Source organism: Mandrillus leucophaeus, unplaced genomic scaffold, assembly GCF_000951045.1.
Source record: "Mandrillus leucophaeus isolate KB7577 unplaced genomic scaffold, Mleu.le_1.0 Scaffold760, whole genome shotgun sequence".
Classification (NCBI taxonomy): Eukaryota; Metazoa; Chordata; class Mammalia; order Primates; family Cercopithecidae; genus Mandrillus; species Mandrillus leucophaeus.
In genome coordinates, this window is record NW_012108253.1 from 933598 (window position 1) to 961597 (window position 28000).

The window sequence follows — 28000 nt, forward strand, 5'->3', positions numbered from 1 at the left end:
TCCTCTCACAATACAGTTCAAATAGATATAAAGAGTCAAACTCAGAATCTAAAGGAGATCTCCTCAGGGCCATAAAGTAAGAAGGGATTGAAAGTCAAAGTGAAGAGTATGAGCTAAGGCCAGGAAAGTCATTAAAACACAGAACAATGTTTAAATTTCCATGGCTGATTCTAATGCTCATATAAAGAAAGGAGTCTGGATTATGAACCCAGGGCATTCAGAGAGCTGGAAATAAACTACAGAAAGCTAGGATTCTGAAGACTTTGCCTCATCTATGAGACAAGGACAAGCGGACTATACACACGTTTGGAAAGCAGTGACAGTGCTTTTGACTTCCTGGGTGTTAGCTGGCTTTCACTGTGCACATGTAGGTATGCCAAATTTATGTCACTTATTTTCCAAAGTGGTTATAGAATGGCCATAAATGCTACATGATAGCATGTGTGCAAATTTAGAAATAATACAAAGCATTATTGATTACAGTTTGTGAATACTCATACAAACAGCAAGAATAAACAGAAATGGAGAAATCATATTATATTTATGTCAGGCTTGTTTGGTTTGGTTTGGTTTGCTGAGAAGAGGACAAGGACCCAGGGAAAGAGAAAGCAACAGAATGAATGAACTTCAAGTTCATCCATAATATTACAATTCACATATTTCAAAGAAGAAAAAAATTAACAAAATTTCAAATAAGGGGGAAAAACAAAAATAGCAAAGGAAAAACCACAAAAAATACTGAACTCTTTAATTATAATTTTATCTCTTTTTAACCTTTTCAAAAAAGACTAAAGACATTGAAGACACCACAAAGCAAAGCAAAATAACTATATGCAAGTGTCTGAACCAGAGGACACCTATGAGGTCCCGAGGAGACGCTATCAAGGGGAAGGTGGAGAAGCTTACATCAGCCAAAAAGCAGGAAGAACTGCAGAGGGGGTTGGGCTGGATTTCTGAATGCTTCTTCAAAGCCTATTTAGCAAGAAGCCCTTCTGAGTCAACTTTGTAGTTTGATGACTTTTATTAATGATTAGCAACTTAAGCCCTAGGGTGGCAAAGAATCCTCATCTCTCTACTCCAAAAAGTCCAAGGGAGCAAGCTTGGAGGAAATGCTGGGTTCAACTTGAAGCCCTTCCACAGACATTAAGTCGGTAAGTCACTTCTCTTGGTGTTGAGATGAAGACCTCCAAGACTCTTTTCTGTATAACAACTGACAATTTTTATATACTCCCCAACCCCAAGTTTCCTCATATGATAAAAATTAAATTGAAAAATGTAAAAATCCGTATTCACAAGACTGACAAAAGTGAGGGAGAAGAGGCAGGAAGCTGAAGCTTTGTATCTGATCATCCATATGCTTTGAAACTAGCTAGTGGAGACAGTAGCAGCTATGGAAGATAATTCCAAGAAATAGGCACTCTTGTGAGGTGTTTAGAAGCAAAATGTTGCAGGTCAGACTGGCTTGTGAACAAATATCATCTCTTTCATTTACCAACTGGGTGACCTGGAGGAAGAGGGTCAGTAATATCTCCATCTGGGGTTGATGTAGACTTGGCTGGTGCAGTAGTTTATAAGAGTGACTATAATAATTATTTCTATTATACCAATGGCTAGGGTGGCTTTGGTCCAAGAAAGCATCTGGAGAAATGCTGCATCAAGATCCAGTGAGTTGGTGTGAAATTTAACCAAGCTAAAACAGCTAGGGATAGAAGAGGAAATGGAGAGATGAGGCAGTGGGACAGTCATCAGGGTCGGCAGAAGATGGTAGGTGAGCTGAAGGCAGTGGGAAGGAGGAAATCAGGGAGTCCTCAAGGCCAGAATGGAGAAGGTACAACTTTTTGTGGCAGCTGCAACTTCACAGATGTGTGGGAGGATGCTATTAGAACACTCCCTGCCTTTAAACTAATCATCTCTACTGAAAGCTGATCCTTAGTGTGGTTCTCTATGAACACTGCTTTGGACCAGAAACTTCTCAGAGTGCAATATACAGTTTCTGACCCAGATAAGCAGCACAGTTTTTTAGTGGAAAATAAAGAGAACTGTTAAAACAAAAGGGATTTATTTGGAGTAAAACCAAGGTGTAGAAAGGCTACGAGACTGATTGGAAGGGCATATTTAAGAGATCATGAGACTGCATTTTCTATGTTGTGCTACTTGAGCCTGTTCTTGGCTCACCAGTTGGTGCCTTGGAATTTTCCTCTAGATTACTTCTCTTTCCTCTAGTTACAGCCCCAGGTTGTGGGAAGGGTCAGCAGGGCTTGAATCCAGCGTTTTAAGTCAGTGAAATGTTTTGAGGTTACCATGACAGTAGGTGTCTGTCATGGTGAGGTGGGTAGACCAGACCTGCTGGCAAGAGAAGATGTAACATACTGGTTCGCTTGGAGATAGGGTGTACAAGCTGTGTGCAGGTGGTAGACTGTCATGTGAAGCCTTAGATAGCTTTAAAAAGTATTAATATTTTCAAAAATCAGGAGACAAATGGGAATATCAGTATGAAATCAGGGGACCTTGACCTGTCTGTGGAGACTGGAGATCATACTGATGAATAGAGGCAGTGATAATGCAGATGCAGGGCTGGGTATGAAGGATGTCATCTTAGCAAGAGTAGCTATGCTTTGCAGAGGAGGTCACATCATTGCAAAGGAAATCAGTGGGAAGTGAAGTCTGACTCATGTTTCAGGGTTTTCATGCCTACATATTACGTAGTATACATATTATGTATCTATTTCTATATGTTCATGTAAGTTTGTGTCTTTGTGGATGTAGATATGTAGTGTGTACACATACAAACAAGCCCCCCCCACACACACACTTAGATGAACATTGTTTGATAAATTTCTTAAGTCCAGGAAGTTCATAAACAATAAATTAAGCCCAAATTTGTAGCTTAGACTTTTTTTTTTTTTTTTTTTGGTGTTAAAGCTCCTATTATGGCCAATTCCAAGCTACCATCATGACATTACTGAATTCAGAATTGGGGAGAGTTGCACAAAAATTTAGAGTTGCAAAAAACAATGCAGTTTGACCCATCTTTGTCATTTGGTAAAATATCTCCCAGACAATCTTTGAATATAGAATCAGGGCAATTTCCCTAGAAACAGAAGACCTATTTTTAAAATGTCCTGGAATTAGAATGCCCAATGGCAAGATCTGAAGAGACATTAATACTACACTTATCATATGATCCAGGTATTCCACTTCTAAGTGTTTATCTAAGAGAAATGAAAGCACATGTCTATACAAAGACCTGTACATGAATTTTCGCTGCAGCTTTATTTGTAATGGCAAAAAACTGCAAACAACGCAATTTTTAATCAAAAGGTAAATATATGGATGAACAAATTGTGATACAGCTATGGAATGGAATATTACTCAGTAATTAGAAGGATTGAACTATTTTATATGTACGACAACATGGATAAATTTTAAAATAATTATACTGATTGAAATAAACCAGGAGAAAGGTGAGTACATATTTTATAATTCCTGATATGGTTTTGGCTGTGTCCCCACCCAGATCTCACCTTGAATTGTGGTCCCCATAAAAGTCAAGTGTCAAAGGTGGGGCCAGGTGGGACCAGGAATCATGGGGGCAGTTTCCCCTATACTGTTCTCATGGTAGTGAAGAAGTCTCATGAGAGCTGAAGATTTTATAAATGGGAGTTCCCCTGCACAAGCTCTCTTGCTTGCTGCCATGTAAGATGTAGCTTTGCTGTTTCTTTGCCTTTTGCCATGAGTGTGAGACCTCCCCAGCCATGTGAAACTGTGAGTCCATTAAACCTCTTTTTCTTTATAAATTACCCGGTCTTGGGAATGTCCTTATGTCCCTCCTCTCTTGGTGAAAATATACCTCTGAATAATAAAACTTCTACTATAAAGAGATACTAAGTTCCTTAGTTTGCAACAATGATATCAGGCCAGTTCTGGTTAAGTACTAGTGCTTAGATATTTAGGAAGATTTAATTTACTAAGCTGACAAGTTTGGTTTATTAGTGGTAGAAGCAGTTACATATTTTGAGACGTTTTCTTTAAGAGAGTCAAATTTAATAATATGAGCAGTAAACATAGCACAAATATTACAATTCTACATATAGTAACACATAAAAATCTCCTTGGGCATTGAAGATCCTAGTATTGTAATACAGTAATGGTTCTTTTTAGTTGTCTTATATGCAAAAAGGTCACAATCTCCATGTTAGTTATTTCTAGAAATCTGTAGATACATCATTAACCTATGGACAATAATAATATGAGATTTGAATGTTATCTTCTCATTATGCAAATTTGGTCCCCAATTATGTGGCACACATCGATACAGTGAGTCAAATGAGGAAGCAGTATGGGTGTTGTCAAGGGCAGTAGAAGCCAGGTTCTCAGGTGCAGGTAGAAGATTCCAGAGGAGCATAGCTCTGAGGTGACCCACTGCTGTGGTAGCTCCAGTGATGATGACAATGAACTACAGCTTTTATTTACTGGGTGTCTGGCAATGTTCTAGGTATATGCAATCTGTTTCAGCTGACAGCATTTTTTTGATGAAGATGTTATTGTTATTAACAACAGATGAGGAAACTGAAACACACAAATGTGCTCCTAGTGGCACTTGGCACAGTAAATCATGAACCTGAATTTGAACTTGGGAATACTTAACTTCAAAGTCATTGCTCATAAGCTGGCACACCGAGAGCACTCTAGATCCTAATAAATAAACAATTCCAAACCTTAGGTGCAGTATGCCTGTTGTGTTGAGCCAAGAGGGGATAATGAACTTCCCTGTCCCCAACCAGATGGAATGGGCCAGCTTTTGCTTCCTTGGTGTCTCTGTTTAAATATTTCAAAGGGAAGTCCCTTTCTCTCAACTGATGCATGTGAATTACATGTCTCCCTGATAGGTGGAAACCATTCACCTGGAGAGGAGAAACGCAATGGCCACCAAGACAGAGTTGAGTCCCACAGCAAGGGAGAGTAAGAATGCACAAGATATGCAAGTGGATGAGGTACTGATCCCCAGGAAAGGTAAATTCGACCTCAAATGCTTGGTTTTAGGATTTTACAGTGAATTATTTTTGTCAATGTATTACTATAAAAATGAATTTGTGATTTTTACGTTCTTTAATTCTTTTTACAAATCCAGTGAAATTAACATATTTTGCAAATATGAAGGAAATAAATATTACTAAAAAGAAGCATTTTATTTTTGACAGTTACCTTTCAATCTTTATCTATCGAATCTTTACGTTCTTGATAATTGCTACTGAATTGTCTACGCATAGGATTGTGTGTCCTGCTTGTGATTGCATGTAATATTTTAAATGTAACTGTATTGCTTAATTTAAAAAAGAAAAACCAATTATAGATACTTCAAAAAACAAGAAAGAAAAAGGTTTTCATCAGCTTAATTCAATGACTATAATTTAATTTTATTGCATTTATTTTGTATGCATATTTTGCATAGTTCTACACTTTATGTATTGTGTTGTATATTTTTTAACTTGACAGCATATACTTTTCCATATTGATTTATTAGATTCATAAAGTGTGAATCTCTTTGTGAATCTTATAAAGCAATATGGATTCTTAAAGGATACATATTATATTCCAACATAGCCAATAGATGAAGTATTATTTAGCTGAAAAACCTTCTTGTGACTGGATATTTAATTTGTGGAATTTTCTTTTGTTACTCGGCTATTATATCTATATATGAACTATATATGTTACTTAGGTTATTAGATGCATATGAACTATGTATGTAAGTTATTATATATGATGATAAATGAACATTATTTAACACAACACTAGTCCACATTGGAATTATTTCTTCAGGGTTTATTCCCAAGAAACGAAAATTGTGAGGCAAACAGTTTACATATTTCATTTCCTTTGTTCATTGCAGAGACCTTAGTTTTTAATCCAAACAAAAATAAAATCACAGGGAGGATTTTGAGCAGAAGGGGAGGTGATTTTATTTATGGTATGATGAGGATACTCCAACTGCTGTATTGAGAATAGATTAGAAGCAAGGAACCAAGCTGAAGGTTACTGCAAAAATTCAGGCAGGAGATATTGATAGCTAGAACCACATGAAATTAGCTTTTAGTCAAAAAATAACAGTGGCCCTTGTGAGAAGTTGTTGGATTCTATACACATTTGGAATATGAAGACAATACTACATTCCAGATCAAGGATTGCAAAGTGTTTAGAAGAATAAGATTTCTATCAACGGAGCTGGGAAAGACTCTGGGTAGAAGTTTTGAGGTGGTAGGGCTCAAGAGTTTAGTTTCGGACCTATTCAGTTTGATCTGTTAATCGGTTGATCAATTGAGTTTTAGTGGAACAAAAATAATGATGTATCAATGGTGCCTTCAGTTTGACAAAATGCAGTATTATTGTATCATATCTATACTTTATTTTAATTTAAAATATGCTATTGCACCAATAGTATTTTCCACTTATGTAACCAATTATCTTAGCAGTACTAACTACATGATCTAGTTTTCTCTCATTAATTGCCACAACACTCTTTACACATTGCATGATTCTTTTGGATGTTTTTCTATTGTTCCTTATATTTTTCTGAGTATTCTTATTCTTCAATACAATAATGTCTTATCATTTTACTCTCATGATAAATTTTGTAATGCAAATATCTTTCAATACTTACCCCCCAAAATTCTTGTATAGTCATTCAACTAGGCTTTATTATTTTTTTGCCAACTGTACTCATTTTCTATTTCTGCATGCATATTACCATAAACATAGTAACCTGAAACAGCACACATTTATTATCTTACAGTTTCTGTGGCTCAGAGCTCCCGTGGCTTGGCTTAAGTGGTTCTTCTTCTCTGGGTCTCACAAGGCTACAGTTGAGTGGTTAAGTTGCATTCTCATCTACAGGATAGACTAGGGAGGAGCCCACTTCCAGGCTTATGCAGGTTGTTGGAAAAATTCATTTTCTTATAACTGTATGACTGAAGGCTCTGGCTGTTTGCTGGATTTTGACTGAAGGCCATTCTCGGGTCTTAGAGGATGTTCATGGTTCCTTATCATGTGAGGTTCTCCAACTTTCTGCTTACTTCACCAAGCCCACATGAAGAGTGTTTATCTTTAGTCTGCTAAGATGGAGTCTTATATAACATAATGTAATCATGGGAGTGACATCCCATCACCTTTGCCATATTCTGTTGGATACAAGCAAGTGAAAGCTCCCGGCCCCATAAAAGGGAAGGGAATTATATAAAGGTGAGAATACCATGAGGTGGTAATCACTGGGGCCACCTTAAGGTCTGTCTGTCACATCAAATTAAGAAACAAGCTTCCTGGATTTTGAGTACAGTAGTACTGAATTCATTAATAAAACCTCTCACGTTCAAAAACCTATGATTTCATGGTGTCAGTGCCCTCTTCCAGTAGTTTAACAGAATATCCTCAGGTGCTTCTTAATTTACACTTTCTCACATGCATACAGACCCACACATTCTCGTATGCTAGGGGTGATCACAAAAAATTTAACAGACAGCACACCACTGGCACCAGTCTATTGGAGTAGGCACAACTGTGTTCATTCAGAATGGACACAGGACAAAATAACTTTTAAGGATACAAATAGTGGCCTGCAGGAAACACTTAACATCTGGCAAGCACCAGACTAAACCTGTTAAATACACTCTCTAGTTAATCTTTCAGCATTCTCATGAGGCAAATGTTCAACTTCCTCATTTGTAAGCCATTAGTCTCCTGGTTTGCTGATACCCTTTTTGGTAGCCTTTGGTGCCTAGGATCCCAAAGGAACTTGAGAAAATCAGAGGCCACAAAAACTCACAAATTATTAGTTGATTTGAATGATAGAGGAAGTCACCACCAGCACTGAATCAGATTAAAAAAAAAACAAACCCTTACAAAGATGTTATATTTGAGTTCATTCACTACAAAGACTTGTACTCCATCAATAGAAGATAGCATAGCCATAAGGGGAATCCTCCTTTGTTAATCTCACGGCACCTCTTTATCCCACATCACAGAGCCACATAAACCCTACAGCTGTGCGCACGTGGATTGTATTAATCACAGAGGTATTCTCATGGAGTCAGCTTGGACAAAACAGAAACCACCATACATATGTGCTACAGTGGTTAACGGCATAGACACCTGAGCTACATTGTGAGCTGGTCTCTCTGTGCCTGTGTTTCTTCATCTGTAAAATAGTAGCAATAGCTGCCTCATAGTGTTATTGTGAGGATTTGACATCATGTTACACGACCTATCAGGAATATCTGAAGTACCTACTGACTCCCTCTACTCTGAAACTCTTGTCCCCTTGTTCCAGGACACCACACTCTTCTGGTTTTCTTCTTATCCCACCACCCATTCCTTTTCACTTTCCTTTGTTTGCTCCTCCCACATCTATCCAACCTCCAAATACTGGAGAGCCCCAGAGTTAGTCTTTGGTTTTCTTCTCTATTTATTTCCATACCCCAAGTTTTATGGCTTTAAGTATCTTCTGTAGGTTATTAACTCCCAATGTTATGCCTCAACTCCTACTTCTCTTCTAAACTTAAGAACTGTATATCCAACATGCTCAACACCTTCTCTTTGGTGCCTAAGAAGCATCTCTGTTTTAACATGTCCAGTAATAAGCTCTTGACCACCCCACCTTACAAACCTGCTCCTTCCAAAGACCTTTCTTCCTAGGAAAGTAGAACTTCATTCTTCTTGTTGTTTAGAACAACAAGCTCTCCAATTCCCCTTCTCCTTGCCTTCCACCCACCTGTAAAACTGAAACTCTCATTTGGTGTTTTTTCCACTCTGGGATTTATCTGGGGTCTGACCACATCTTAGCTACTGCCATGACCCTAATCCAAGATAGCTTCACTTCTCTTCTGAATTATTGCAATAGCTTCCTAACTGCACTTCCTCTCTATCGTTTTTTTCTCATTTCTGCAGCCAAAGAGATCCTTTCAAAATGTAAGTTACATCATGTTCCACTTTTGCTGAAAACCCTCCAGTGGCCCCCGTCCCACTCAAAGTAAAAGTCAAAGTACCTGCAATGGCCCACATATCTTGAACAATTCAGGCCCCATTATCTAGCTTTCCTAACATCTCTTCTTGTACCCCTGGCTCACTCCATTCTGTCATAGTCCCCTCTTTTTGATTCTTTGAACATACCAGGCACTCTCCAACCAGCCCCAGGGCTGTTCCCTCTACTTGGTATGTTCTTTCCCCAGATGTCTGCATGACCACCTCTCTGGTATGTCATTGGGACGTCCCCCCTTTCTTGCTTTATTTTCTCTACAGCATTTATCACCTTCTAACACATAATTTGATTTACTGTTTGTGTTTCATGTTTTGTGCTTCTCTCTGGAATGTGAGGTCCCCAAACACAGGGCTATTTGTGTGCTACGTTTGCTGCTACACTTCTAGGGCCCAGTATTGGAGGTGATTGATAAGTGTTTTGTTCAATGATTGACTGAAGATGTCAACTCTGGACTGGAGGACATGGTCTAGAACAGTGATCAATCCAGCTCCCTACTATTTCCGTTGCATTGAATAGATGTATCCATGCAGGCATAGGGTGAACCGGACAATCCCAGGCTTGCACTGCTAAAGTAGTTGCATGGCAGGAAAGTAGACAGCTTCCAGGAAGGCTGGAGAAGATACAGAGCTACACATGCTCAATTTATTTACCCAGTCTCATTGATCGAAGTCCCTTTTCTTCCCACGCAGAAAAAAGTGAAAGGGTTGGAGAGAGTTTCAAAGAGCTACTCTGCCTGAATTCCTAGTGTAAAAAGTCTGAGCCCGGATAAATACGGCTTCTTGGCTCATACATTTTATTTGCCCTTCAAATTAGACTGTTTGCTGTGTTCTGCCAGGATACCTTCTACTCACTTAATATAATGCTGCAAGACTTTTAAAGAAGTTGAGTAGAGACCTAACCTTTGAAACTTTTATACCATTCAATCTCATCTAACTGATTTTTTTTCCTGGATTTTAACTTCTGAAGAGTTCTTTAATTTCAACCACAAATGCTGATTTCCCTATGTTTTACATTTTTTGGACAATTTAGCCAGGATATGGAAAAGGGAGAATGAGATTTCTACATTTAAGTTGCCATCTTTCCTAGCTGTACACATACAGATTATTTGAATGCTGTGCTCCTTTCTTTTTTCACTATTTTTCACTTTATTTTTTCATAGTTTGTGGGCATCAGTTTCTCTAATGAGAGAATCTTCCTAGGAGTTTAATCTCAAAAATTAAGTGAAAATATATCTTCAATGTTTTAAGATGTGAATGGAATACATCTATACCAATGGACAACTCTCTTCAAAGTGTAACTTACATTTCATTTATATACATAAAATTTATGCATATTATACATAACATATAGTGCATTATGTATAACAATACATGTCATATATAAATTATATGCTTTATATTTATATATAATTATACATACAAATTATATGTAATATATTATAAATTATATGCAGCAATTTAAATATGTGCACATATTCATATGTATATATTTTCCTTTCATATATATGTGTTACATACACACACACACACACACATATATATGTATAAGCATTTACTTGTGAGTAAGTTCATCAACCGTAGAACACAATGACCTAGGAATGGGAGAGACAAAATTTTAGGATGAACAGAATCCCTGAGATCAAGTTAGGCTCTACAAAGCTGTGGTATAAAACGTCCTTTAGCTCAACTCAGTGATCTCCTCCTTTTGTATCTTTCTTTCCTAAAGCCAACAGAAGTGTCATTTAAGTAATTATTTAAATCTTTAGGTGATCAGGTACTTTTTAAATCATATCTTGTGAAAAACTAATGTTAGCTCAATTTTAAAAAGCACTAATATGATGTCATAATATTTCCAGTTCCAAGTTTATGTTCTGCTCGTTATGGAATAGCCCTTGTCTTACATTTCTGCAACTTTACAACGATAGCACAAAATGTCATCATGAACATCACCATGGTAGCCATGGTCAACAGCACAAGCCCTCAATCCCAGTTCAATGGCTCCTCTGAGGGACTGCCTGTTGACTCATTTGGTGACCTAAATAAAGCCCCAGAGAGTCTTTCTGCAAAGGTAAGCAACACAAGATATAAATTTGTGCTTTTATTTTTGCTGTTTGTTTGCTTGGATAATTATTTTTCTAGAGTATGTATGTTTAAAAACTTTAATGGAGAAAATAGTGATTTGAAAGCAAGTAAAAGGTCTAAAGAAGCTTTTTAGGGTATGTGAGAATCTTTTTGTGTAAGGTTTACTACAGCATTCTCTGTTTCTCTAAGGCTCCTGTGTATGACTGGTCTCCTCAAATCCAAGGCATCATCTTTGGTGCTGTTGGTTATGGTGGCATACTGACAATGGCTCCCAGTGGATACTTGGCTGGAAGAGTAGGAACAAAGCGAGTGGTTGGCATTTCTTTGTTTGCAACTTCATTTCTCACTCTATGCATCCCTCTGGCTGCTGACTTTGGAATAGTCTTCCTCATTGTAACTCGAATAGTCCAGGGCCTAAGCCAGGTACCCAATATTTTATAAATCTGAGTTGGATATTAATTTTGACATGGCACCACACGTTAAGAACTCTAATCATTTTAATTTCAGTGCTCAGTAATTGGGGGTCAGTTTGCAATTTGGGAAAAGTGGGGCCCTCCACATGAACGAAGCAGACTCTGCAGCATTGCTTTATCAGGTAAGGTCATGTACTCCAAATGGGAACACTACAATCCAACATTCTACCACTGGGTTCCTTGACAGCTTTTCATTGCATGGTTCCTCATCATCTGCTCAATGTCAATGAAGTATTTTTAAATTAAAAAGACTGGTCCTTTGTCTATGACATGATTTTCAGTTATTTTCCCTAAGATGTCATTTGTGGCATGACTTTGCCTACACTATGACTTGGAGCATTTAAAAAATATTTTTATGTGGTCAAATTGATCATTTTTATGGCATTGGATTTTGAATCATAGATGGAAAGGTTATTAAAAAACTCCGTTCATGTTTTTTTTTTCTTCAGCTTGTATGGCTTTATCTTTATATATTAATTCCTGACATTTGGGAGTTTATACTATTATTTATTGGAAGGTAAAGATTCAACTTAATCTTCTTTGGAGTTGCTCTCAATTGTCCTGAGAACTTCTTTCTGATAATTATCTGCCTGGACACTGTGCTCTGAATGAATATTCTGGAGGAAGAAGTCTAAGTTATACGGGGGAAGTGTGGAAAATGGACAGTGTATGGTTAAGAAACAGGAGATTGCTACAGTGGGTGCTAGGTGAGAGAAAAAGGGTAACTCTCCTGGTAATTTATGAGTACCAAGAAGACAGGGACCCTTCAAGTCCAGAAAAAAAGCTATACACACACCCTGACTAACAGCACACTCTAAAACCCTCACAATTCTGGAGGATTAGTCTCTGCCATTTGCAACTTGGACTAAGAAAATTCACTTTGTTTATCACACTGAGGGATTATCTCAGAATACAGCACAAGAAAATCAAGAGATGGAAAGCATGAAAGAAAAGTTAAAAGACTTGGACTGAAGACAGTGATCTTATAGAAAGTAGCAACTCCCTTTCCTCTCACTTCTGAGTATATAGAGACCGAACAACCAGAACAGGTCAAATGACGGTACCTAGAAGAATCTCAGTAGCCTACAAAGGGTGCAGGTTCCAGAAGTTTTCTCATCTTTGGTGTTGAAGGACTGTTTCAGAGGCTCCAGGCGGGTGATCCTTTCCAGCCTCCCAACCTGGTTAGAGAGCATAGAGTCCATGGTTGTCTGAAGGCACCCAACAGAAAGCCACTGGAGAACCCCATCAGCAGGTGGAGTGAGCTGAACCTGCCTGCTTTCCTCAGTAGATCTTATAGAAACTGCCATTTCTGATTATCCCGGGGCTCCTCTGCAGGCTGTACTGGTGGATGGAATTACTCAGCTCATAAGGTTGGCGTAGGACTACTGCAGAAGGCACCTGCCTTTAGTGGAAGGGCTCAGGTATTGCCAACCTCTAGGACATGGTGTACTGTATCTTCTAAGGGAGCCTAAAAAGGTGCACCTATTATAGATAGGAAACTTTGCAGCCACTTAAGGAGTTTAGTAACTTAAGGGACTGAGCAGACCAAACAGAACTGGTAGTTCATATCTAAGGCAGGTTTTAATAGGTGATAAGAAAAATTAACCCAAACACCTTTAAATCTAAAAATAATGCAATATCATACAGCAGTGAAAATGAAGAAACTGTAGCTGCATGAAACAACATAGATTAATCTCAGAAGCACAAATGTTGTATGAATAAAGCACGTCTATCATGGAGGAAAATGCCTTGATACCTTGGTAGCCTAAGGTACACTACCAGACAAGCTATCTCAGAGGTCATAGAACAGATAGGCTCACAGACCACATTAGGTGCTGTAATTGCAGTGTTATGTCAATTTAAAACACAGGGTAAAAAGTAAGGGGGAGGAGTGGAAATGGGATATGTTAACCCATGTAAGATAGAGTACAAGCAGGTAGAAGCATGACCTGAATCAAGTGTGCAGAATGTTCAAGTGTTCAAACATTCTTTCTCTGTCTTTCTGCTGCACCAGCCTTACCACTGATGGTATGGTTCTGAGAACCAGAGTTGAGGTTCAAACAGGGGTGTCTAGAGGAAAGGCATCAGGGCCAATGACATGCATTTGCTGTATGGGAAAAACACAAGGATGAGTGCTGCTGGCCACAGGTCCATTCCCTAAAGAACTAAGTGCCATGGCTTTGTATTTCTTGAGCACGTGGAGACAGAATGGGTATCTCCAGTGGGTGCTGAATTAGGCCCGGACAAATATTGAGTCAGCAGTGCTGTGCTGTTAAACAGGCTTTTTAGGGGGGAAGTAAGCTCATTTATAGTATTTATCAGTTTCTGTGCTCTAAACACTCCCACCATAGCTGATTTCAAGATTCAGTCAAGTCACTGAATGCAGAGTTGGGAAGAGATGGCCATATTTGAATTTCACAAGCTTCAGTGCTTCCCTGATTGAGTGCCTCTAAACCTCCATGAATGTTCAGAGACTCATGTTTAAAATCATTGTCTGACTAATATTATTTGTCTCTTAGTCTTCATATCCCTTTATATCTATGTTCAAAGATAAACATGGTATTCTTAGTAAATTATTTATCTTTACTTTACATAGTTTATGAATCTTGTCTATCAATATCTCTCAAATTACTGACTCTCTTATAATCAATACCCAACACATCTTATGACATTTGAATAATCTCTTATAAGGTGAATTTATTTATTTTCTATGGTAGAAATGAATATTCTCATATAATACAGCAAACACATTACAGTGTCTTAGAAAAAGACATCCTGGATGATACAACTTTAATGAAGCCCAAAACATAAAAACAAAACAAATACACTTTAGTTATGAACGTATGTACGATACAGCTCACACACAGGTTGATACATGTGATATCAACCTACGGTAGATGCGATTGTATGTATATGTATTTGTGTGTGTGTATTTAAGCATTAAATAAGTCAATGTAAATCAAGTATTAGCCATGAGCTGTTAGGCATCTGAATGGAGATTGGTTTATAGTTCGGAATTTGGTAGCAATATGAGAAAAAACAGGACATACTGAAAATTCCTCAGTATTTCAATAGAAATAGTATTTAAAACCCTGGTCCTGGACAAGACCACCTAGAGAAAGAACATAGATGGAGAAGAGGACAAAACCAAGGGAATAGCTGTGAGGCCTTCCAGCATTCAGGCCTTAGAAGAGAATGACAGGCCAGCAAAAGTTCTGAGAAGCTTCCCATGAGGCAGTGGGAAAACAAGGTAGGTGTGTGTGACAGATGCCGCAAGACAACAGTCAGTCAGAGGTAAACGGCCAACTGTACCACAAGCTGCTGGGCTTGAGCAAGTGGCCACGAGTCCAGCAGGGTGGAAGTCACAAAAAATCTTAACAAGAACCGTGTCAGTGTTTTGAGAGTGAAAATGGAGGTGTGTTGGGAATCGGCTGAGGAAAGAACAAGAAGAAAGAGAATGGAGGCAGTTAGCACAGCCTTTTGGGAAGTTTTGCCTTGAAGAGAGGCAGAGAAATGTCAAAGTGCATGGAGGGGGTTCTGAAGGGTTTGTTTTGTTTTTAGCATGAGCCACAGGAAGCTATATTTGCATGTGGATGGGAAAGATTCAAGAGTTGAAGAGGGAAGTGAGGATGCAGGGAGAGAATGCATACTCTTAGGAGTCCAAGACTTGGGTAGATTGGAGGAGACGGGGTCCAGAGGATAAGAAGGGATGTGGCTTTGGATCAGGATAAGCAGGAACCTGTTCCCCATTATAGTCAAAGCAAAGGCAGAGAGTTCAAGGGAAAGATGCAAATTTGGTAGACTTAGTGGTAGAAAAAGATGCTGTTTTCCATCTCCATGTATCTGTGGCCTGGGGTCAGGCAGTCTCATTTCCAACACCAACTTCCCGTTATTAACAATGTGACCTTTGGCAAGTTATTTAAGTTTTCTCTCTATTTACTCAATTATAAATCTGACTACTAGTGCTTAAATGAGGCAACACAAGTAAATAAGAGACTTTTTTTCTTTTTTCTTTTTTTTTTTACGTTATGAGGTGGGAAAAGATCTTCTAAACTAAAGAGTAAATGTAGCGGTCATTATAGAGGAGAATCAGAGATCTGGCTTCATAAAAACTTACAGCTGAATTACAAAACACAACATTAAAAACGTTAAAGATGGAGGATAATTGCAGCCAGCATACAGACAAAGGATCATTCACAATACATAAAGATTCTGTAAATTAAGGGAAAATTAAACAAGCAAAAGAAACAAAGATAAGAAGATTATGAACAGACAGTTCACAGAAGAAACAAAAAATGATAGCTAAAGATAGAAAAAAATGTGCAACTTTACTATGAAAAAGGAAATTAAAATGGGATACTCTTTATTATTTATTCTACTTTTTTTTTGACGTAAGGTCTCCCTTTGCCACCCAGGTTAGAGTGCAGTGGCATGATCTCAGCTCACTGCAGCCTTGAACTCCTAGGCTCTAGTGATTCTCCTGCCTCAGATTCCTGAATAGCTAAAACTACAGTCAGATGCCACCATGCTTGGATAATTTTTTACTTTTTGTTTTTTGTAGAGACAGGATATCACTTGTTGCCCAGGCTGGACTTGAACTCCTGGCCTCAACTGATCTTCCCACCTCAGCCTCCCAAAGTGCTGGAATTACAGGCATCAGCCACCACTACCAGCTCTCTTTTTCATTAATATTGGAAAAATAATTTTTTTTTTTCTTTGAGACAGAGTCTCACTCTGTCGCCCAGGCTGGAGTGCAGTGGCGTGATCTCGGCTCACTGCAACCTCCGCCTCCTGGGTTCGAGCGATTCCCCTGCCTCAGCCTCCCGAGTACCTGGGATTACAGGCATCCCCCACAACACCCAGCTAAGTTTTTGTATTTTTAGTAGAGGCAGGATTTCACCATGTTGGCCAGGCTGGTCTCGAACTCCTGACCTCGTGATTCGCCTGCTTCGGCCTCCCAAAGTGCTGGGATTACAAGCATGAGCCACTGCACCTGGCCGGAAAGGCAATTTTTAAAAACTTTTATATACCTAACGTAAATGACGAGTTAATGGGTGCAGCACACCAACATGGCACATGTATACATATATAACAAACCTGCACTTTGTGCACATATACCCTAGAACTTAAAGTATAGTAAATAAAAAATAAAATGTAAAAATGAAAAAAAAAAAAAAAACCTTGAGGGGCTGGGCATGATGGCTCATGCCTATAATCCAGTGCTTTGGGAGGCCAAGATGGAAGGATTACTTGAGGTCAGGAATTTGAGGCCAGCCTGAGTAACATAGCAAGATTCCCATCTCTATAAAGAATTTTTTTAAGTTAGCCAAGTGTGGTGACATGCACCTGTCTTTCCATTACTTGGAGGTTGAGGTGGAAGGATTGCTTGAGCGTGGGAGTTTGAGATTATAGTAATCTGTGATTGCACCATGTAATAAATCTCCAGCCTGAGTGACAGAGCAAGACCCTGTCTCAAACAACAAAAAAAAAACAAGAAACAACAACAAGGAAAAACCTTTGAGGATATTAAATGCTGTCAAAGAGACGAGGAAAAAAAAAAAAACAATATTTTTGGCAATTTAATTTGGTACACCCTTCTAGTAAGGTATTTTGTCAGTATTTACCAAAATTTAAAATGCTCATAGCCTTTGATCTAGACTTTGACCTAGCAAGTCCACTTCTGATATTCTATTGCACAGAAATAAATTATGTCTATGTTCAGAGTAACTACGTAGAATCTACAATGACATAAAAATGCTTACAAGACTAATTGTTGAATAAAAAGTGAAGTCCCAAAACAATAGAAACATTATGATCCTGTTTTTTTAAAAATGATAATACTTATACACATATATAGTATTTGACAGCTTAATATTAATGTTCATCCGGAAAATAAAAAATACAATCACCTGGAAATGTTTGAAAAACTGATAAAAAGGGAACATGCCCTACCATATTAGAACATTCTGAAAAGCTATACAAGTTAAAAGAGTTATTAGCACATTTATAGAAAAATCTATCTTTCTGCCTACATATTACATAAATGCATTTATCAGGAGGATGACTATGTGTAGATATATATTATTTATGTGTACAGAAAAGAAAAGGTATGCAATTACGTATTATATAATACATTGTTACTAATGGTTAATTTTAGAGAGAAGAATGAGTGGCTGGGAAGGCAGATGAGAGTAACTTTGGCTCCTTATAGTAGTTTACTTTTACAATAAGCATATATAACTTGTGTAATTACAAGAACTTGAAAGGAAGTATGACAGTCATCTGCTATGTTATAGGGAACTGCCAGAAAAATGTGCTCTAAGGAGGACATATGAAATTATATGTTCTTAAATCATAAATTTGAAGTTTGTGCATTCTAATATGCTCGTCTCCTTATGGTTTAGTGCTACTGCTCTATAATATGTCATCTATCAATCTGTATGTGTTTGCCAGGAAGAAGTCTAGAGTCCCACAGCTCACTTTCTGTCTCTTTGCAGGAATGTTACTGGGATGCTTTTCTGCCATCCTCATAGGTGGCTTCATTAGTGAAACCCTTGGGTGGCCTTTTGTCTTCTATATCTTTGGTAAGCTACTATCTCCCAGTTCTCAGACTTTCATATGCAGAAAGATTCTCTTCAGTAAGTATATTTGTGTATAGTTTTCCAAACGAAATGAGTCAAGACAGATAAATCCTAGAAAACAAAATATCTTAATCTAAGGGAATAATTAGCCAATGCCATAAAAAAATTGGAAGTTCTCCTGCCTATTATAAAGTGCTATTAACCTGCCATATTGTATTATTATTACACGGTAATCAGGCATACTCTACTGCCATTGCAGGCAGTAGGGGGTAGGCTTGCAGTTCAGTGGTAAGACACGGAAGGAAGAAATCCAGAGAGTTAGGTACTGCTGTCGGTTTTGTCTCAGATTAAGCATAGGAGCAAAGCATCCTGAGTGAGGCTCAAGTTTCTTAGAGAGGAGAAAACATGAAACACCAAGAGGATGAATTTTGCCAACCTCAGCATTTGTCCCAAAGCCTTCCATTTAGTTATTAGAAATCAAGAAAGAACTGCTCCCTCCATAACTTCCACTTCAGTAGCTTTTACATTCTACTTTCAAAGCTTTCATTAGTTTGCATTTATTTGTTTATACATTTATCTCCCCTTCTGGGCAGTGAGCTCTTTGAGGGCAGAGATAGAGTCCTGTTGGTTCTTGGGACTGTACAGAGTCCAGGGAACAAAGATGTTAGTTACCATGGAAACATTAATCATGAGAAAACTGGGGGGATATATTAATATCAGACAAGAATGGCTTCAGAACAAGGAATATTACCAATTCACAAGAAGACATAACAATCTGAAATGTATATACACCTAATGACAGAGCTTCACAATACATGAAGCAAAAACTGATCGAAGAGTAAGGAGAAATTGACAAACCCACAATTAAAGATGGAGGCCTCAATATTCTTCTCTCAATAATCAATAGAATAAGAACACAGATTAAGTACATTTTATTCAACAACAGTAGAGTACTTACTCTTTTCAAGTGTGCTTCAAACATTCACCAGGATAGACAATTTATGGCCTACAAAAATGAGATTGAACAAATTTAAATGAGTTAAAATGATAGAAAATATTTTCTTTGAACATAATAGAATTAAACTAGAAATAGTAACAGAAAGCCTCTGGAAATACCCCAAATATTTAAAAAGTTAGCAACATACTTCCAATGAGTTAAAGAAAAAGACACAAGGGAAAGTTTTTAATTGAATTGAATGAAAATGAAAAATCAATATATCAAATTTTGTAGGATGTAATTAAAACAATGCTTAGAGAGAAACTTTTAACATTAAATGTTTATATTAGAAAAGATGGTTCTCAAATTAATGATCTAAGCTTATGTCTTAAAATAACTAGAAAAAGAAGATTTAAGTAAACCTAAATCAAACTGAAGGAAGAAAATAACAAAAGTACATGTAGAAATTAATGGATTTAAACCAAAAAAGAGGTTGTGTTCAATCTAAAATTGGTTATTTGAAAAGACCAATAGCATTGACTAATCTTTAGCCAGATGGAGAGAGAGAGAGAAAGAGAGAGAAACAAAGAGAGAGAGAGAGAAATGAAAGAAAAATAACCAATATCAAGAATGAAAAAGAGGACTTTAATGTAGGCAGGGGAAAATCATTGGTGAAGACTGAAGACGGTGCCTGCACTCACAGAGAATCAGAGATAGTACCCATTTTCATAAGACAGACTGAAAAAATCATAATTCATGGGTCATTGGATGGAATACTCATAAATGTTATTCCTCAGTAGTGAGAAATTATTAGCCTTAGAGGGAGTACTGCTGTGGATCCCTTTAACAAATGGTGATGGCAAGACCTAAAAGGGGCAAACTATTTCCACATAACTTAATCATATCCCAAAACAAAGCTTAAACAGATTTATAGGAATACAAAACTATCTGGCACCCAGCAGGATATAATTCATAATGTCTGGCTCCAACCATAGATTACCAGACGTGAAGAAAAGGAGAAAAATACAACTTATAAGGAAGAGAATAATGAACTGATCAAAACTAACCCAGAGCTGACAGAGATTTTAGAATTAGTAAACAAGGGCATTGAAATAGTTACTATAGCTATATTATAGCATAAGTCTGTATGTTCAGAAAGTTAAGTGGAGGCATAGTAAATATAAAGAAGACCCAATAAAACTTATAGAGATGAAAAGTACAATATCTGAGAAGAAAAATGCACTGAATGGAGTTAATGACAGATTAGATACAATAAAATGAAAGATTAATGAACTTAAAAACAGCAATATAAATCATTCAAAATGTACGACACAGAGAAAATTATAATATTAAAATGAGAACATTAGTAAGTTGTGGAGTGCCCAAAATAGAGGAGTAGGATGGGAGAACAACAACAACATTTCTCAAAAATATTTGAAGAAACAATGGCCAAAAATTTTCCAAATTGGATGAAAACTATAAATTCACAGATCCCAAAAGGTCAATGAACCTCAAGCACAAGAAACATGAAGAAAACTACATCAAGTTACACTCTAATCAAATGACTCAAAACCAGAAATAAAGAGAAAATCTTAGAGTAGCAAAAGCTAAAAGATTTGTTATAGAGAGAGGAGCAAAGATAATGCTGAATGCAGCATTCCTTCCTGTTAGAAGCAGTGCAAGAGAGAAGGCAGTGGAACAACATCTTTAAAGTAGTGCAAGAAAACAAACCAAAAAGAAAAAGAAAAGAAAAAAATCTGTCAACCTAGAATTCTAGACCCAATGAAAAAAAACTGTTTCAAAAACAAATGCAAAATAGAGATATTTTCAGATGTAGAAAAACTGAAATAATTAGAAATGTCAATTAAAGAGAACAGTACCATTTTCAATGGCATAAAATATATTCAACATAGGGATAAAACCTGCCAAAAGAGATGTGAGGGCTGTGCACTGAAAACTACATTTTTATGGAAATGCAAAGATTCTAGAATAGCCAAACACCTTTGAAAATAAACTACAAAGTTGTAGGACTAACATTACCTGATGTCAAGACATATTATAAAGTTATAGTCTTTAAGACAGTGTGGTACTGGCATAAAGACTGGCAAATAGATCAGTGGAACAAAATAGAATCATAGACTCATGATTCTATTTACTTCATATAAAGTAAACTGAACTGATCTCTGAGAAAAGTTCAATATATAAAGGATAGTCTCTTTAACAGAAAGTGCTCAAAAATTGGATATCCACATGCAAAAAAAATGAACTTCCATCCATACCTTGGATCATATATAAAAACTAAACCAAAATGAACCCCAGACCTAAATATAAAACCTGAAATTATCCTTTTAGAAGAAAACATAGGAGATAATCTTTCTTATTTAAGCAATGATTTCCTAAATATGACACCAAAAGCATGATTCATAAAATTAATTGATAAACTGGATTTCATCAAAGTTAAAAATGCATCCTCATCAAAAGGCATTGTTAGGATAATAAAAAGACAAGCTGATCCCAGGAGAAAATAATTGCAAAACACATGTATAATAAGGACTTTTATTCAGAATGAGTAAATAATTCTCAACACTCAATAATAAAAAAACCAAAAACAAATTGGGCAAAAACCCTTCACCAAAAAAAGATAGAGAGAGGGAAAATAGGCACATGAAAAGATGCTCAACTCATCCTCAGTTATTTAAGAAATACAAATAAAAACCATGAGGTATCTCTACATACCTATCAGAATGGCTAATATTAAAAATATTGAGATATCAAGTATAGTGCCACTTCTAGGCTCTGTAATTTCCACACACACAAATAAACAGGAAATGTAAAATGGGCGAATTGTTTAAGAAATGGAAAAGGGATATAATGAACATGAACTTTTCCTAGAACTTATGTCAGAAAATATCCCAACTAAAAGAAATTCACCCAAAAAGCATAAAACAGCCCATTTACCAAATGTACCCTGTGCCTACAGGAGGTGTTGGCTGTGTCTGCTGCCTTCTCTGGTTTATTGTGATTTATGATGACCCCACTTCCTATCCATGGATAAGTACCTCAGAAAAAGAATACATCACATCCTCCTTGAAACAACAGGTACATATAAAGACACCAACACTTTCCTGAGACCTTGTATCTGAATTTTCTTGAAACCTTAAATCTGTATTTTTAAGGGTGACTAAGTGTGTGAGCATCTCTTGGATTTGCCATTCTGACAGTAAATTTGTTTTCAGGTCAGGTCTTCTCAGCAGCCTCTTCCCATCAAAGCTGTGCTCAGATCTCTACCCATTTGGTCCATATGTTTAGGCTGTTTCAGCCATCAATGGTTAGTTAGCACAATGATTGTATACATACCAACTTACATCAGCTCTGTGTACCATATTAACATCAGAGACGTGAGTATGTTTCCTTCCCTTCCTTTCTCCTGCTTGCATGGCTGACCAATTACTCTGCCCTCGCTAATCATTCCACTTAGAGAAATGTATTTCTTATTACCAAAAATAATCTAATATTTAATATTCATGCCAGTAGCTTTTCTGTGGTATGATTTAAGAGGTTACTGATTTTCCTAAGAAAGTATGATTTCAGAGCGTCAGTATTATTAGTAGTAATTTATCAACAAAAGTTGTGGTCTCACTGCCTTTATTATGGTAATTTACTCAATCTTTTCTCTTTAGAATGGACTTCTATCTGCCCTTCCTTTTATTGTTGCCTGGGTCATAGGCATAGTGGGAGGCTATCTAGCAGATTTCCTTCTAACCAAAAATTTTAGACTCATCACTGTGAGGAAAATTGCCACAATTTTAGGTAAGAACAGAGCCTGAAGGTCAGATAATTCGCATAGCATACAACAGGCAAAGAGTGCATCTCACTGTTTAATTTGTTTGTTCTTCATTCCCTAGGAAATCTTCCCGCTTCAGCACTCATTGTGTCTCTGCCCTACCTCAATTCTAGCTATATCACAGCAACTGCCTTGCTGACGCTCTCATGTGCATTAAGCACATTGTGTCAGTCAGGGATTTACATCAATGTCTTAGATATTGCTCCAAGGTAGGACTCTGTTCCCCACTATCAGTTTCACATTTTCTTTAAAAGATTTAGCTTTCAGCTTTCTGGGATCCTCAAATTTAGGAAATGAATAAACCACAGGGAAGGACCACAGATAGACCTGTGGCCTTCTTTTTCAGGGATTTTGAGGGAGGGGTATTGATTTGTCTTCATCCCTCTCCTTGAATATACATAGTGCAAGTCCTTTTTGATATAATTGTCTAATTATAACTAAATATAATTGTAAAATATAACTGAGTTATAGATTCATGCATGGATCAGAGCTGAAGGATACTGTCAAACATCTCTGGATCTAGACTGGAACATTCCTGTCACCCACAGGCATTCCAGTTTTCTCATGGGAGCATCAAGGGGATTTTCAAGCATGGCACCTGTCATTGTACCCACTGTCAGTGGATTTCTTCTTAGTCAGGTACAATTTTTTTGTCATGAAGGACTCCAAAAATGCTAAATCCATTTATAAAGGTAATAGCATGTATTCAAATATTGAAAAATAAAGTTAAATTGTGGGTAATTTGTGATTAAGATGAACCTGGTAAAGAAAAATATAGAATCATTTCTTTGGTGACCTAAAACCTGGTTCATTCTCAAGAAAAGAACTAAATATCAATTGCTATCTTTGAAACTGAAAACACATTGTTGCATAGGTGTCTTGGGATAATGATTCCACACATAACTGCCAACCTGCTATGTTTCTGGCAATACTTTTAATTTGTATCCAGCATCTACAAGGAAGTTAAGTTTATGAAACACAAACAAACCCTTTAAAGAGTGATCAAAGAACATGAACAGATTCTTTTCAAAAGAAGACATATACGTTCTTTTTTTGAGCATTGTCTATTCATGTCTTTAGCCCACTTTTTGATGGGACTGTTTATTTTTGTCTTGCTAATTTATTTGAGCTCACCGTAAGTTCTGGATATTAGTCCTTTGTCAGACGTATAGATTGTGAAAATTTTCTCCCAGTCTGTGGGTTATCTGTTTATTCTGCTGTGCAAATAAACAGCACAGGAATATTCTGCTGTGCTTATTCCTTTTGCTGTGCAAAAGCTCTTTAGTTTAATTAAGTCCCAGCTATTTATTTTTGTTTTTATCACATTTGCTTTTGGGTTATTGGTCATGAAATCCTTGCCTAAGCCAATGTCTAGAAGGATTTTTCTGATGCTATCTTCTAGAATTTTTATAGTTTCAGGTCTTAGATTTAAGTCCTTGATCCATCTTGAGCTGATTTTTGTATAAGGTGAGAGATGAGAATCCAGTTTCATTCTCCTACATGTGGCTTGCCAATTATCCCAGCACCATTTGTTGAATAGGATGTCCCTTCCCCACCAGATGTCCAACAAAGATATGAAAAAATGCTCAACATCACTAATGAGCAGGGAAATGCAAACCAAAACCACAATGCGATATTACCTTACTCCTGCAAGGTTGGCCATAATCAAAAAATCAAAAAATAATAGATGTTGGCCTGGATGTGGTGAACAGGGAACACTTCTACACTGTTGGTAGGAATGTAAACTAGTACAACCAGCATGGAAAACAGTGTGGATATTCCTTAAAGAACTAAAAGTAGAACTATTGTTTGATCCAGCCATCCCACTACTGGGTATCTACCCAGAGAAAAGAAGTCATTATACGAAAAAGATAGTTGCACACACATGTTTATGGCAGCACAATTCACAGTTGCAAAAATATGCAACCAACCCAAATGCCCATCAATCAATGAGTTGATAAAGAAACTGTGGTGTACATATAAATATATGATATATATATATGATGGAATACTACTCGGTCATAAAAAGGAATGGATTAATGGCATTCACAGCAATCTGATGGGATTGGGGATTATTATTCTAAGTGAAGTAACTCAGGAATGGAAAACCAAACATCATACATTCTCACTTATAAGTGGGAACTAAACTATGAGGATGCGAAGGCATAAGAGTGACACAATGGACTCTGAGGACTCAGGGTGAAGATGTGGGAAGGGGATAAGGGTTAAAAGACTACAAATCAGGTTCAGTGTATACTGATCGGGTGATGGGTGCACCAAAATCTCACATATCACCACTAAAGAACTTACTCATGTAACCAAATATCACCTGTTCCCCAAAAACCTATGGAAATAAAAAAATTAAAAAACAATAATAAAATAAAATAAAATTTTTAAAAAAGAAGACATATATGCAGCCAACAAAGGTATGAAAAAAGCTAAATATCACTGATCATTAGAGACATGCAAATCAAAACCAAAATGAGATCATCTCACAGCAATCAGAATGTCTATTATTAAAAAGACAAAAAATAAAAAATGCTGGAGAGGTTACAGAGGAAAGGGAACACTTACACACTGTTGGTGGGAGTGTAAATCAGTTCAACCATTGCGGAAAGCAGTGTGGCGATTCCTCAAAGAGCTAAAAACAGATCTTCCATTCTACCCAGCAATTCCATTACTGGATATATACCCAAAAGAATGTAAATTATTTTACCATAAAGACACATGAACGCTTACGTTCTTTGCAGCACTATTCACAATAGAAAAGACATGGAATCAACATAAATGGCCATCAATGACAGATTGGATAAAGAAAATATGGTACATATACACCATCAAATACTATGCAGAATGAGATCATATCTTTTGCAGGAAAATGGATGGTGCTGGAGGCCATTATCCTTAGCAAACTAACGCAGGAACAGAAAACCAAATACCACATGTTCTCACTTATAAGTAAAAGACAAAGGATGAGAATTCATGGACACAAGGAGGGGAACAACAGACACTGGATCTTACTTGAGAGTGAAGGGTGGGAGGAGGGAAAGAGTCAGGAAAAAAAAACAAAAAACAAAAAAAACTACTGGAGACTAGGCTTAGTACCTGGGTGATGAATTATCTGTACAACAACCCCCCATTACATGAGTTTACCTATATAACACACCTGCATATGTGCCTCTGAACGTAAAAGTTTTTCTTTTTTTTTTTTAGAAAAGAATATTTCCGGCCGGGCGCAGTGGCTCACGCTTGTAATCCTAGCACTTTGGGAGGCCGAGGCGGGTGGATCACGAGGTCAGGAGATCAAGACCATCCTGGCCAACACGATGAAACCCCGTCTCTACTAAAAATACAAAAAAATTATCCAGACATGGTGGTGCGCGCCTGTAGTCCCAGCTACTCAGGAGGCTGAGGCAGGAGAATTGCTTGAACCCGGGAGGTGGAGACTGCAGTGAGCCCAGATCGCCCCACTGCACTCCAGCCGGGGCAACAAAGTGAGACTCTGTCTCAAAAAAAAAAAAAAAAAAGAAAGAAAAGAAAAGAATATTTCCATTACCCAGATGGTTATTTTGTGCTCCTTTCCAGTCAGTAACCCTCCTAGTTGTAACTATTACCTTGACTTCTGTTTTCATAGATTATATTTTCCCATTCTTGCGTTTCATAGAAATGGAATCATATAGTACATACCCTAGCTTCTTTCGTCCATCATGTGTTTGAGATTCATCCGGTGGATGTTATAATAGTTTGTTCTTTTATATTGCTGTGTAGTGTCTCATTGTGTGGCTAATCACAATTTATCTATTGTACTCTTATGAACATTTGACTTGTTTCCAGTTTTTGGCTATTATCAATAAGGCTGCTATGAACATTGTTTTCTTTTCACTAGAATAACAGTGTTTTGGTTTCATTGCATTCATTATGGTTGCTTTTTATTAAAGGCAAGTAATTCTGGTTATCTATTTCAAATAGTGATAAAATAGTTCCTTTTAAAATTTAATTGATTTAAAAAGCAAAATTTCTAGAAAATTATAAATAATTATACATTTAAAAATTTTCATTTGCATAATCATGCCAAAAAGGCGATAATGAAAGCAAACATTAAGTGTGTGATGTATGTATAGGTATTTCATATGCAGTAAACTCATTTAACTATTGATTCTCACATAAATTGTGAAAATGAAATGTTATTATTTTCATTTCCTAACAATTAAGCTGAAAATCTGTTAGCATAAGTCTTTCCACATTGAGGATGAACAATCAGAATTCTTCACACTTAAACATGTATAGCTCAAAAGCCCATAATCTTCTCACAATTCCAGCACAACATAAGAAGAATCTTGAAAGGATTCTCAGCATAGCTTACATAGTCAAGATTCATGCAAAAGAGAACATGTACGGCACTTGGATAAATAGTGACAAATGCATTTATCTAGGTTAACCACAAAGTTCCCCAAATACCCTTTATGAAGAACACTCTGAATGTATTTTGAAATCCTTTCCATTTAACTATCGAGTCACTTTCAGGAAATGAATTTCTACATGGAAACACAGCAGTGAATGTTGTCATCTGAACTATTAATATAATGTTTCATAGAAAAATATGAAAGGGGTAATACAGACTCGGGATTTTGTGTCTCCAGGACCCTGAGTTTGGGTGGAGGAATGTCTTCTTTTTGCTGTTTGCCATTAACCTGTCAGGACTAATCTTCTACCTCATATTTGGAGAAGCAGATGTCCAAGACTGGGCTAAAGAGAGAAAACTCACTCGTTTGTGAAGGTAAAGGATAATGATTTTATGTATGGTTATAGCCATAGAAGCAGCTGAAGTTTTAAATTCTATGTCATTTTCCTTTCTTAGTTATCCCACCTTGGATGGAAAAGTCATTAGGCACCGTGTGGCATAAAATAGAAGGCTTCCGCGATGAAAATATCAGTGAAAAGAATTTTGTTTCCTGTGGCTCTTTTCAATTGTAAGACCAGTTCGTTATTTTGTTCAGACCTTTTTTTGAGATGAATGTAAGATGAATAAAAATTCAAATAAAATGATAACTAA

The 28000-nt window shown here is 37.0% G+C and overlaps 1 protein-coding gene across 2 annotated transcripts; it reads left to right on the top strand.

The window, feature by feature from the left end:
- Positions 1 to 1075: 1075 nt before the first annotated feature.
- SLC17A3 (solute carrier family 17 (organic anion transporter), member 3) lies at positions 1076 to 28000 on the top strand. 2 transcript variants are annotated; one of them, XM_011966474.1, is made up of 13 exons: positions 1076 to 1151; positions 4890 to 5013; positions 10887 to 11098; positions 11302 to 11535; positions 11620 to 11707; positions 18083 to 18169; positions 22084 to 22202; positions 22340 to 22501; positions 22784 to 22913; positions 23009 to 23156; positions 23496 to 23586; positions 27588 to 27724; positions 27806 to 28000. In XM_011966474.1, exons 2-12 carry the CDS (start codon positions 4923 to 4925, stop codon positions 27720 to 27722), a joined length of 1497 nt encoding a protein of 498 aa, XP_011821864.1. In that variant the 5' UTR covers positions 1076 to 1151; positions 4890 to 4922; the 3' UTR covers positions 27723 to 27724; positions 27806 to 28000. The 2 variants fall into 2 exon arrangements, with proteins under 2 accessions (XP_011821864.1, XP_011821865.1); XM_011966475.1 differs by lacking the exon at positions 11302 to 11535.